Source organism: Megascapheus bottae, chromosome 19 (genome assembly GCF_031878675.1).
Source record: "Megascapheus bottae isolate mThoBot1 chromosome 19, mThoBot2.hap1, whole genome shotgun sequence".
Lineage (NCBI taxonomy): Eukaryota > Metazoa > Chordata > Mammalia > Rodentia > Geomyidae > Megascapheus > Megascapheus bottae.
The window spans coordinates 17,517,732-17,531,560 of NC_143527.1; the positions used below are offsets into that span (position 1 = coordinate 17,517,732).

Below are 13,829 nucleotides of genomic sequence, written 5' to 3' on the forward strand. Positions count from 1 at the left end.
TTGAATGTTATCTAGATAGCATATGCCATCTAAGATGGCAATTTAAGTTCCGAGTTATCCTGTATGATCTATAGTTATTTTCCTTTAGTAGTAGATCAGTGGTGAGTGAGTGAGTTTCTCTGTCACTTTGTTGAGAAATGGCTGGGAGGAGCTGCTGGCCCGCTGTGGGGCTGATTCAGCTACCTCAGACATGGCTGTCTCTGGAACATGGTAGACTTTCCCTCTCTCTCTTCCTCCTTTCCATGGCAATTCTTGCCTCCCAAACCAACAAAATGGCAAAAACATGGCAGCTGCCTGCTCTGGGCCTTTTGGGCAGCCAGGGGATCTAGTAGCAGTCCCCTGGACACTACCCATTTCCTAGCTCCACTTCTGCGTTCCTGGAAAAGATCAGGGTGCCCCCACACCCATAGAGTATGTCAGGACGCTTTCTAGGATCCCTTTCGTCCAGCACCCCCAACCCCCTGCCTTCTTTCCCAGTGAAGGCAGATACTCTGCATGAGAAAGCCTGCTCAGGTAATGAAGTCCCGAAAGATGGCAGAGTCACCTCCAGCTGTGTTAGTGTCAGCTCCCCAGGGTGAGGGGGCTGCTGCTGAGCCTGTAGGAGGCCCTGCCTTCTGTCAGTATGGAACAGGTGTATTCCGAGAGTGCCTGACTGTCTCACACAGTCTCTGGTCTTCCCAAGCCTTTCCACACCTCCTCTGGATCTAGGTGTGTCCACAACTTCTGTGGATCTTAATTCTTCCCAGCGCTTTTGCAAATAGTCTTAGTTTGGGAGGGCCGGGAGTATCTGAAGAGGAAATTGTTCTAAAAACTGTGCATGTGTGATAAAATAGAGCAACAGCAGTGGCGATGAATAGAAAGGCAAAATACTTACATATGAAAATAAGCAAATAATAGAGAAAATGAGCAAAAGTATAATTAGCTCAGTTTACCACTTTAATCTTTATGACAAGATTCTTGTGAATTTGGGTGCCAATGAAAATACTATAAAAATTCATTGAAGGCCAGACATGGTGACAAAAGTATTATCCCAGCACTCAGAAAGAAGCATTCAGACAGAAAATGACAAATTTTGAAGCCAGCCTAGGCTGCAGAGTAAGAACCCAAGATCCATTTGTGCTACTGACTGTTTCACATGGAGGCAACCTCCTCAGTCCCACATCAGCAGACAACACTCACAGAATGAGGAGCAAGGGTGGAGAAAAAGAGCAGGAGTGGCTTTGGCCGTGGCTTCACATCACTTGAGAGCAGGATGGCTTGCTTGCCTGATGAGATCCATGGTGGCTGTCTTCCTGGTACATCATTTCCCCACCCCCACCCCCACCGGGGCCTAAAGATGGCTGCTGTTGTGTGCTTGGGTACTCCCCTGTTGTGTTTCCGTCTGTGGCCCCTCACTTAGGGGTGCTGGTCTGAGTCCCATTTTTCCTCATGCAGGTTGCTGGAAGCCCAGCTGCAGGCTCAGAGCCTGGAGCATGAGGAAGAGGTAGAGAGTCTCAAGGCCCAGGTGGAGACCCTGAAGGAGGAGATGGACAAACAACAGCAGACCTTTTGCCAGACGTTGCTGCTCTCCCCAGAGGCCCAAGTGGAATTCGGTGTCCAGCAGGAGATATCCCGGCTGACCAATGAGAATCTGGTGAGTGGCTTCACGGATCACAGGACTTTAGGAATCACAGCTTAGAAATCATGTTTGGAAAAAATAGAATCAAGAAAGCCTGTTATCCAGATAGGCCAACACCCTGTATCTGCCAATGAGAGATAACTGGATTATCTTTTTTTTTTTTTTTTGGTAGAATTGGGTGGCTTAAAATATCAATGACTATTGTGTGGATTAGGAATTCTGGTAGAGCTCAGTGCAGCCAGCCTCATCTCCATTGTACATGGTGTTAGTTGAGGCTTGACAATCCAGGACAGTCTTATTCCTTGTCTGGGGTCTCATTTCTCCTCCTTGAGGTCTCTGTCTCCATGTGCCCTGTCTCACTCATCGATCTAGCCTGAGATGCTCTGCCTGGTATTGGCTTCCAAAAGGTTGAAAGCAAGAGCTGAGGAGCCTCTTAAGGCCTAGTGCTAGAACCAGCACAGCACCACTTCTGCCATGTGACCAAGGCAAGTCACGTGGCTGGTCCAGGTGTAGTGGTGCTGCGCCACCTCCTAAAGGAGGAGAAATTGTTGGCAGCCATCCCTGCAAGGAGCCATGGCAAATGTCAGAACTGGAAAAGTGAAATAATATAGATCAGGAGAAGGAAGGCATTTAAAAAATAAGAGGATAATTGTTACTAAAACGTGATTTTACATGGGACTTAACAAATAAATATCAAAGAAAGAATTGGATGGAGGTTTAGGAGAGAAGGAAACACATGAAAGAGATGGGAACTGGGGCAACGAGCAAGGAGGGAGGTGGAGTGTCAGTTTTTCATCATTGCAAAAAAATGCCTGACATAAACACCTGAAAAGGAGGGAAAATGTATTTGCCTATTTCAACTCATGATCAGGATGTGCATCACAGAGCAAAGCTGCTCACCTCATGGCAGCCAGGAAGCAGAGAGGCGAGGGAAAGAAAATGTCTTTTTCAAGAACATGGAGATAGCAACTCTAATTCCTCCAAATAGGCCCCACATCCTAAAATTTCCAGTATCCCATGAAACTGTGAATTAATTCATCAATGGATTTATCTATTTAGGTTAACAATTTCATGATCCAATCACCTCCTAAAGGACCCCAAAATATTTTCAAAATATTCCAGTGTGGAATGTTGCCTTCTTTCTTCCCCATCACTCTGGTCACTGAAGCTTGGCTCTAATGGTAATGAAGGAGTAGGGGTCTTCCTACTTCCTCCCACCCCCACCTCAGACAACCACTGCCAAGGTGGATCTGAGTGAAACAAATGACAATCCTTTCCTGACAGTTTAGTGCCATGACTTGCGTCCAGTGGTAACAGCTGCTATAAATTTGTGCCACATGCTGAGCCTTTAATCTTAGCTTCTCAGGAGGCTGAGATCGGAGGGTTGTGATTCAAAGCCAGCCCAGGCAAGAAAGTCCATGAGACACTTATCTCCAATTAACCACCAGAAAATCAGAAGTGACACTGGCTCAAAGTGGTAAAGTACTAGCCTTGAGCAAAAGACCTCAAGTACATCAGTAGGCCCAAAGTTCAAGCCTCATCACCACCACCAGCAACAACAACATTGCAGCCACAGCCTCTGTCTCTGTCCTGTGTGGGTTCTGGGCCAATGTGGGCTCTTCTAGCCCAGTGCCCACATTCCCACACCTCTGCTTTCCTGTCTATTCTTTCCTAAGGCTCTAACCAGTTTCTCTGGGACACTCAGGTGGTGTGTCTCCTGGGGTCCACATGGCAACCTAAGGAGGCTTGGCTTGGGGAGCCCTGGGATCCCAGAAGGCTCCAGGGAGTCTGAATGGGAGGACTTTGCCCTGTCATTACTGCAGGAATGAACTCAAACCCATTGCCTGGTTCCTGGTCTCCAGAGCAGAGAGCTGAGGCTGTGTGGGATGGCCTTCCTGGCCAGGCTGAGCCCACAGTGCTCCGTAGCCTTTCTTCTCCCAGCAAGGACCTTCCTTCTGTCTAACACGGGCCTCAAATTGCTTCACACACTTCCTCCTCCTGCTTTCAGGACCTTAAAGAGCTTGTAGAGAAGCTGGAAAAGAATGAGCGGAAGCTGAAGAAACAACTGAAGATCCACATGAAGAAAGTCCAGGACCTAGAAGGTAGAGTGTATGTGAGAGTGTGCGTGTGCATTCTGAGGCCAAAGTGTGTGTCTCACCATGCCCATAGGACTGAGTTGCTGTCCACTTCCCCGTGTTCCTGGCAGCTGTGCCTGTGCCAGCCATGACATAAGAGAATTTAGCCCCCACCCAAGCTTACACATTCTTTGCTGAATTAAGCAAGTATTTGGTGTTTGCCTGAGCCAGGCTCTACAAGGTGGAGAAATGGGACATAGGAAAGGGGCCTCATAGGGCCTGCCTTCACAGGGCTCAAGATTACAGCCAAGGCTTCCTGATATGAAAGAACATCTTATATAGCAGAGATCCCAGTCCCAGGAGCCTCACTGCACACCAGTGTCAGCTCTGAAGTTCGGGGAAGGGGGAGAACTAACCCAGAGAAGGCCAGCAGTGCTTTAAATCTGTCTCCCAAAGCAATGAGAACAGTCTCTCCTCTCACCCCATGCTGCAAATCCATGAGCCATTCTTTATGTACCTGCCACTCTGCTTGGAACTTTCCATGGCCTCCATGGCCTGGATATCTTTCTAATTTTCCAACTATCAGCTCAAGAGCCACCACCTCAGGGCTAAAGTCCTGTTGTATGGTGTCCTGATGCCACCACCCTAGCCACAGGTGTTGCTTTATTTGCGTAGTCAGGTCCTTGTTTTCACCTGCTCCTCTGGGGAGGCAGGGAGGTCTGGGCCCCATGCCAGGCACAGACTCATATGTAGGCAGGTATAATCTCTTACCTACCGGGTGTGATCTCATACCTGACTATATTTGAGCCTCGTGGTCTGTCTGCACACCTGCCAACCTCCCCAACCCTTTCATCTTTGGAGTTCTCATTTTCTGCCCTAAGTTCCTCGTTCTCCTAATTCCCTTGACTTCCAGCCTCTCCCTTTTACTAAGTCCTGGAGTCTTGTCATTCCTCCTGAGTGCTTGTGTGACTGCCCTTCCCACTCCCCTGTGGCCACACCCAATCTCGTGTTCCCTGGAGACAGAATCTCATGTTCCCAGGGCTTAAGAAAGCACCTTGCGTGCAGTAAACACGAGATATTCGTGGAGATCCATCTCTGGGTGCCACCGTACTCTCCCATGTACTCAGGCTGGAGGAAAGGTCTGAGTGAGGTTTTTCAGGCCTTTATAAGCCCCAATGCAGCACCCAGACCCCTCCTGAATACTTGACTCAGGGAGTTGTATGGACTGCATTTAGCGAGTTCTCCTGACTGACTCTACATTCACGTGCCCAGTGCAGTGTTTCTGCCTCTTGCATCTTCTGTTTCTTTCATCTTGGAAGGGGAAGAAAAGCAGTTGCCCACTGGATAGGTTGAACCACCCTCTCTGTCTCATGCCTTTCCATGTTTTCTCTGGTTCAGAGAATCAAGCCCTTGTGGGGGATTCCTCTTGCCGCATGTGGTGGACCCCAGCACCAAGGGCTGGCATCCTTGGCCACCACTGGAGAATGCCACCAGCTTCAGGAACTGATGGTGCAGTGTGGGACCTCGGGGGCCCAGACTCAGGACCGCCCTCCTCCCTCCGGGAGCAGCTGCAGGTCCTTCTTCACGCTTCTGCTGTCTCTCTCCTACTCAGCGGCCCAGGCTTTGGCTCAGAGCGACAGAGGGCACCACGAGCTCACCAGGCAAGTCACAGTCCAGCGGAAGGAGAAGGACTTCCAGGGCATGCTGGAGTACCACAAGGAGGATGAGGCCCTCCTCATCCGGAACCTGGTGACAGGTCAGCCCCCACTGTGCCCCTTCTCCGTTACCAGCTCCTACTCCTCCCCGCTCCCCCTCCCATCCACACTATGGCCTCCCATGCCCTGCACAGCTCTGACCACTTCCCTCTCCCACCCCATACCCACTGTCTCCAAATAGTTGTCCTAATACCCACTCATGGCTTTTCCAAATGAAAGTCCCCTCCCAGCCACCCAGTGCCAAATAAACTTGATAAAGAGAGGCCTCTGTGTGCCTGCCTGCACAGTAGACAGATCCAGGGGGAGCTGTCAGCCTGGCTCCTGCAGCAGCCACCGCAGCACCCCTCCCCTTGGCAAAAGTCTGTGCAGATGAAAGTGGCTGGCAATCACAGCAGCTAAGGCTTATGGGGCACATCTTGTATCACAGACTCTGCCAAGCCCCTAGCCTCCTCACCTTGTTTAAAACTCCCAGCATCCCTTAAAGTAGGCACTGTACTAGTCTCACCTCACACTGGAGGACACAGCTCACTGCAGCAACTTGACTGGGGCACACAGCCAGTAAGGAGCAGACCCCAGCTTCTGATTTCCCATCGATAATAATAGGTCTTCACTAGCTATCACTGCAACACAGCCCATTATGAACAGGACCTCTGGAGCCAGATAGCCTGTGTATATACAGACTTGTCCCTTTCTTTCCTGGCCATGTGGCTAAGGACCACAGTTCTCCTGGGTATTGTGGGGAGGGGACTTTGCCAGTAATCCTAAGTTGAGGTCAGAAAGGCAGAGACATGCTGTCCTGCAGACCTGAGGAGCTGGAATGCTATGGCAAGAAGCCAGGTGGCTCACATGCTCGCTGATGGAGGAACACTGGGGTCACACATGCCACGTCCCTCGGGATTGGTCAGTGCTGCCCCTGCACTTACCTGCAGTTTCTCAGCCAGACACATGGCAGGCCTGCTAATGTGTTCTCTGGCATTACCAGGCAGCTGTGAAAGCTGTGTCCCAAGGACCCTCCCAAGCCTGGTCCTTGGGGATGAAAGCTCTACCTGCCCTGCTTCCAACAGGGGAGAGATTTCCACTGAGTCGGACAGAGCCTCCCACCCCTCCTGGATGCTCAGCAGGACAGGCTGGGGGCAGGGTTATAGCTAGGGCCGTTGAGCAGGTGACACTCTGAGCTTTTATCACCTTTGGACATTTCCTCCCTTGGCTCAGGCTCCTGTTGTTACTCAGTGCTTTCATCCTGGTTCTTTGGCCTCCCAGGTGCCCTGTGGAGTTCAATCCACACACCAGCTCCTCCTGGCTGCCTCGAGTTTTAGCAGAGCAGAATCAAAAGACTTGAGTATGCAGGTCATAAGGGAGAGTCACAAGGTCCTTGAAGTCTAAGACAGCAGCTGGAGGAAGTGGCAGAGATGCCACTGGGCAAACGCTGGGGAGAGGGAGGGTGGCGATGATGGGCTGGCACAGTGTAGCTGAGTCATGGGGTAATTCATTCCCAAACTGACAGCCATGCTTGCAAGAGATCGTTCCAGCCTTTGAACCCTTCTGGCTATCTTTGGGAACAATTTGCCAAAGTCCCCTGGGGTCAGCCAAAGAACTCAGTACTAATTGGGGGTGCTGAAGAATTGGAGCTCTCACCCCAGTGAGGGAGCAAGAGCCTGTCTGCAAGCCTGCCTCTGGTCAAGGGCTCCATCTTGGCTGAGGTTTTTATCAAACCTGTGCGGCTTATGAGTCCACATCCGGGTGGAAGCACTGAGGATGAAATGTGGTTTTGTTTTCGAATTTGCATATCTGTGTGTGTTTGCCAGTGATCAGATCAGAAGGCATTTGCATATCCTGGACAACCTAAGTCTTCCTCTTCTGCCTCCTTCTCCTCTGCCACAGTGACAGGTTGATTTCTCAGTGAGCCACAGAGAAATAATTACAACATGTTTCCATTTGAAGCCCTTGTGTCCCATAGTAACTCCTGGTATTCCTTGCTGCTAGACCTGAAGCCCCAGATGCTCTCGGGCACAGTGCCCAGCCTCCCCGCATACATCCTCTACATGTGCATCAGGCACGCGGACCACACCAGCGACGACCTCAAGGTGCACTCTCTACTCACCTCCACCATCAACGGCATCAAGAAAGTCCTGAAGGTAAGGAGCCCGTGCAGAATCGGTGGTTCTCCATACACTGAGCAGAGCTAGCAATCTCATGTTGTTTGCCATGTCTGGGTTTTACTAATCTCCAGGATACCTGACATTCCCAGAGAAAGATGCCCAGAACTCCAGTGTGGGCCTCTGGTCACCTCCCTGCTGAACTCCAGGGATGTTCCATGCTAACCAAAGGCCAGGCTACTCCCTGCCTCAGATGCTAGGGACACGTTCTGTGACAACCAAGGAAGGGGTCTCACTCATGAGTTCAAGGACAGATCCAGAAGCCAGTTCCACCCCCATTCCTCCCTAAAACTGGGTACCCGCTGCCCAGGGTGGTCCAGGGAAAGTCTCTGTCACTCATCAGCTGTAGGAGGGGGCCCTGGGCTGCTCACATGGGTTGAAAGCTCAAGAGCACCACCTAGGTGGCTCACACCCATGATCCTAGCTTCTCAGGAGTCTGAAATTTGAGGATCATGATTCAAAGAGGGCCCAGCCAGGAAAATCCATGAGATTCTTATATCCATTTGAACACACACACACACACACACACACACACACACACACACACACGAACGCACACATGCACACAAGACAGTGTTTGGGCTCTGAGTTTAAGCTCAGTACCAGTTTTTGGTTTTTTTTTAAAGAATACTACCAAAAGGTGCAAGGTCCTTCACAACTGCAATGGAGTCACTTCCTGGCTAGCTCGTCCAAAGAGGGCCAGGAGATACCCACGTGTTACTCTTCTTTGAGACCATCTTCAGCTCTCCCCCACACTGCCACTATCAGAATGGGAGCTGGCCTCCGCACTGGGTCTGGCAGCTTGGGTCTGGTAAACCTGTGGTCCTTGCTCAGAGAATACCAAGCCAGCCTTGAGCTTCCAGCCTCATGCTCTGCTGTGCTCCCCCTACCACCACTCATACTCCACCCACATGCTGCCATCACTTTGGCCTTAGCCTCCAGGAGGGCTCCTTCAGGAGTCTTTAACCAGTCTATGTTAGCCTGGGACTGGTTGCAAATATCATTTCCCCAGTCCTGAGCTAAACTAGTTTCCACCATTTCCCCAGAGTACAGTCATTGTACTCTATCTCTTAGTTTTGTTGGTAGAGCTCTTCCATTCTCTGCCAATTAAATAACTACACTCAGCTCCCAGCGTCAACTCCATGAAGAGTGAGGGTACTGAAGACTGGATCACAGTTATGAGGTGTTGAGCAGCCTGTCACTTTGTTATGACTGTTGCCATTGAGCACCTAACTCATAAGTGAGTGGGACCTCAGGACACGCAGCCATCTTGCTTCCTAGCATCCCATGTGTCAGCGCTGCTCTGTCAATCCAGGGAGTTAGAGCCTGGAGCCACCCGGATGAGCCTCATCTGTGCAGCTCAGCTTCACCTTCAGCCCCAGCAAGCAAATGTTTATGCACACCACCACACGCGCACCACCCATCAGGGGCCTGGGAGTGGTTCTAGATACCGGCGTGGACAGTGAAGGATGAGCAGACCAACTTCTCAACAAAGGATGTCTTCCTTGTGACTAACAAGTGGTCTTTCCATCTTCATGACTGCCACAGGGTACGATGGGGAACACCAGCAGAGAGGCACTAAGTAGCATGTCCCCTAATGCGAAACCTCGAATGTCCTTCTCTTTTTGCAGAAGCACAATGATGACTTTGAGATGACGTCGTTCTGGTTATCCAACACCTGCCGCCTCCTTCACTGCTTAAAGCAGTACAGTGGGGATGAGGTGAGTGAGGAGCACCCAGAAGATAGCCTGTTTCACTCCCTCCTAAGCCTAGGGTGCCAAGAGCCCCGGAGACGATGTCTGTGGAATACCCTGTCTTAGACTGCGGCATCTCTTGTGACTAGAAGCACAGCTTTAAGCTTCCAACCTAACTTGATTGCTTGTCCTGAGCTCCAGCTGACACTATCATTTTTGTATTCCTCTCTGAACCCCTGAGACCCATCTTCCTCTAAGAATGCACCGTTCCCATCTTCTGCCCCAAGTGGACCTCTCCCTCATGCTGCATCCAGCCCCTCCACTGGAGGAGGCATCCAGGCCTCCTCCACTTCTCCCCTACCTTTCTCACATCTGACTATCCACCCTTTTCTAGGTGAAGACGTAACAGAAATGAAAGTAGTGCAATAATGTTGAGACAATAAGAGAATTTGCCACGCCCATTAAGTCTTGCCTTTGGAATGTGGCTTGACTCCATATCTCTCCCAAGAGCCATAACTTCAGGGCTGTCTCAAGGAATAGCCTCAGGTAGTAGAGTGCTAGCCAAGTAAAGTCCTAGTTGAAATTCCTGTACCAGTAAAAGACAAGGAGGAATCAGAACTTTGGTTGTTCACCTGCTTTCTGTAAGTTAAAGGTATAAGAAATAGTCTTCGTCTCATGCCAGTTGCCTCTGCTGCATAATTGTAATCCTTACTATATATAAGCTCTTACTTCATGCATGGAATATCATTCAGTGTCATTTCACCAGGCTCAACATTTTCCCCTGTGCTCCATAGACGCCAGTGTCATTACGTAGGACAGGGTCAGGACTGAGGGCTTCATGACATGACACTGTTCTTCATATGCCAGGGAAAGACTCAAACCATAGCAACAAGATCTGTGCAGCCCAAGAGAATGAGGACAAATGGAAGGCTGTCTCAGTGACTGCAATTACTCTCTCTCCAAGCCTGCTTTCATTTCATTAAAAATTGCTTTCAACAGTGGCACATGCCTGTTACACTCAGTGGCAGGATAGTAAGTCGCAGGAAGATGGAAGGAAGGAAGGAAGGAAGGAAGGAAGGAAGGAAGGAAGAATGGATGGATGGATGGATGGATGGATGGATGGATTGAAGGGAAGGAGGGAGGGAGGTCTAGACAGTCACTTTTCTGAGAACATTGATCTCTTAAGGGCCACTGAGTTCTTTTGGCCTGAATAAAATTGCCACTGGAGCTGGCAATGGTGATACCTGCCTAAAACCCCTGTATTTATGAGGTTGAGTCAGGAGCATGACCAGGTTGGGGCCAGCCAGAGCTACCTAGTGGCACTGTCTCAAAAGTTAAAGGACATCACAGGAGCCCTTTGATGTCAGCAAATCTCCACTTGTTAATAAAGCTAAGAGGAAACAAGGCTATTGTAACAGAACCATTTCAGTTCATCTGTTAATTCTGATACTCCGTGATAGAACCCATATAAAACATCTCATTATATAGGATCTGGACCACGACTATACTCCGTAGGGGATCTGTAAACTCTAACATTCGGGGTAGCCCAAACAGGGCAACACAGTCTGTGTGTATTAGTTACCTTTGTGTTGCAGGGGCCAAATACTGAGGAAAAACAACTTAATGGAGGAAAGCTTTATTTTAGCTGTGGTTTTAGAAGTTTTGCTCCATCCTAGTGTGGAGGGATGGCAGAACTGAGCCATTCAATTCACAGTGGTCAAGAATGAAGGACGATACAGGAAGGAACCAAAGAGAGATACAGTCCCGAGGACTCTGCAGTGACCTACTTCCTCCCATAGGTTCCAGCTCCTGTTTTTCACATCTCCAGATTAGAACATCATAGCATGAATGCACTGAGACATTAATCCATTGTGATGAGAGCAGAACCCCATGGATTTAATTGTCTCTGGGAATACCCTCACACACACCCAGGCTAATCTCCTAGGCCTTTCTTAAACCGTCTGACTTGACAGTCAAGATGAACCATCACATAGGGTAACCTGAATGGGGACAAATAGAAAGGACACATCCCTCTTGTTTCTGACTTTGAACACAGCTGCAGTTTGGTGCCTTTGGAAGTCCCTTTACCACAGGGACTTGGATTAAATGATTTAGGCCTTTTCACAACTCCACAGTTTTTACTTCTCTGTCATGTCACTTACCTTCGAGTTCAGAGGCCACCATTGAGGCCTCAGGACTGTACAGGTTTCTAGAAAATGTCATGTATGTGGGGGTGGAGTGGGGAAAAAGAATCCCACAAATGAGAGCTGGGTAAAATGACCAGATCTGAGTTCAGGAAATCCCAGAATGCCAATACTACCTACCTCTCCTCCACAGGGCTTCATGACCCAGAACACCGCGAAGCAGAATGAGCACTGTCTCAAGAACTTTGACCTCACTGAATACCGACAGGTGCTGAGTGACCTTTCCATTCAAATCTACCAGCAGCTCATTAAAATCGCAGAAGGCTTGCTGCAGCCTATGATAGGTGAGTTGATGGGCACTCCCTACACTTACCCTGGGGTCTTAAAGGAATCACTGAGGTAAGCTGCCCTGCCTTTGGGGAAGCAAATGTATCAGCAGTGGCCAGCACAAACCCAGGGGCATCTGGGTGGAGGCTTTAGGAGGTGTGTATGTTGTGCCTGGGAAGATGTATGGACATTTCAACACCATCCCCCACTAATGCTCTAGCATAGAAGATGCTCTATCTCTCCTTCTGTAGTATATTTTCCTGTAACAAATTAATGTCCATAGTAATTTACATAAACTTGAAAAACACTGAGGGTGTGGCTCATTGGTAAGAGCGCTTGCCTAGCAAGTGTGAGGCTCTGCGTTCCATCCCAGCATGGCAAATATGGACACGCACACGCACACACACGTACACGCACATGCACACACGTGCGCGCACACACACACACACACACACACACACGCATGCACTAAAAAAATAAGACAAAACATTGGGGCTGGTGGTAGAGTGCTTGCCTAGCATGCATGAAGACCCAGGTTCGATTCCTCAGTGCCACATACATAGAAAAGCTGGAAGTGGTGCTATGGTAAAGTGATAGAGTGCTAACCTTGTGGAAGGCCCAAGGACAGTGCTCAGGCCCTGAGTTCAAGCCCCAGGACTGGCAAAAATAAACTAATAAAACAAAAAATAACCATTAATGCATATGCAGTAGAAAATAATGATCCTTTTGGAACTCAGAATAATGTGAGGTTAAGAGCACCAGTTCTAAAATCAGACCTGAGTTCAAATCTCACTACTTCCTAGCAGCATGCCCACTGACAAGTATCTAACTTTATTTTTCCTCATCAGTAAAATGGAAAGTGCTTCATAGGGTTGTTAGATAATTAAATGAAGTATTGAAGTACCTACAGTTAAGTTCTTTAGGCTCAATAAGTATGCTGGACCAACTAACCGAATATTTGAAGAGTCAATGAATGGCTGGGCCAGGACTCCACTCACATTGCCTAGTTCTTACACTCTGGACTTATAACACAGGCAATGCACTATGCAGCCCGTGCAGAGTCACTATCTCTGTCACATCATCAATCAGTTCAAGTGAAAATTTGCTCCATAACTGTTTTATTCCACATGGAGACCAACACACTAGAATTCGCCAGATGATATTCATCTGACAAATGTGAGCATCACAGATTTCTGGGTGTTATTATTGCTTAAGCCCAGAATACAATTTGATCTAGGTGGTCCAACAACTTGTTTGGGGGAATGTATAAACTCCTCTGCCCATGCTTTCCTTTCAGTTTCTGCCATGTTGGAAAATGAGAGCATCCTGGGTCTGTCTGGTGTGAAGCCGATGGGCTACCGGAAGCGCTCCTCTAGCATGGAGGGGGGGGAGAACTCATACTGCCTGGAGGCCATCATTCGCCAGATGAATTCCTTCCATACGGTGATGTGCGACCAGGGCCTGGACCCCGAGATCATCCTGCAGGTGTTCAAGCAGCTCTTCTACATGATCAACGCGGTGACTCTTAACAATCTCCTCCTGCGGAAGGACGTCTGCTCTTGGAGCACAGGCATGCAGCTCAGGTGAGCGGGACGCACCAGGCCGACCCCAACTAAAGCCGGAAATCAGCTATTCTCAAGTGAAATCCAATTCCTACTTACTGTCCTTGCCACGGTCTATATGTGATTCCAATCTAGCATACTTTTATTAGCTGATGAAATTTATCCAACACTGAGGTGGCAAACGTTATAAACACATGTACAAAGTTTAAAGACATGTACACACAGTGAAGACTGAGTACAGTGAAGCCAGGTCAGAGGACAGTCACTGAGATGGAAGGCCTGAAGACCTGCAAAGTATAAACATGTTTATGAATATTAAAACCCAAATGACTTTAACTCAGTATTTCCAATGCCTCGCCTCCATTGATTTCTGTTTATTTTTATTTTGTATCAGTAACTCAGTACTGTAACTTGGACTCAGGGCTTAGCAGCTGTCTCTTAGCTTTTATCTGCTTAAATTGGCTATCTATTGAGCCACACCTCCTCTTCTTGCCTCTTGTTGGTTGATTGGAGATAAGAGTCTCAAGGACTGGCCTGC

General features: G+C 48.9%; 1 protein-coding gene across 1 annotated transcript in view; it reads left to right on the forward strand.

Annotated features, from left to right (window-relative positions):
* The window catches only part of Myo5b (myosin VB), a 251,035-nt gene that overhangs the window by 228,817 nt on the left and 8,389 nt on the right, over nucleotides 1–13,829 (forward strand). Inside the window, exons 31-37 of the mRNA XM_090353117.1 lie at nucleotides 1,435–1,633; nucleotides 3,627–3,720; nucleotides 5,306–5,449; nucleotides 7,392–7,543; nucleotides 9,196–9,285; nucleotides 11,596–11,746; nucleotides 13,027–13,312. Of these exons, the coding sequence (XP_090209243.1) occupies nucleotides 1,435–1,633; nucleotides 3,627–3,720; nucleotides 5,306–5,449; nucleotides 7,392–7,543; nucleotides 9,196–9,285; nucleotides 11,596–11,746; nucleotides 13,027–13,312 (1,116 nt within the window). The remainder of the gene's footprint in view (nucleotides 1–1,434; nucleotides 1,634–3,626; nucleotides 3,721–5,305; nucleotides 5,450–7,391; nucleotides 7,544–9,195; nucleotides 9,286–11,595; nucleotides 11,747–13,026; nucleotides 13,313–13,829) is intronic.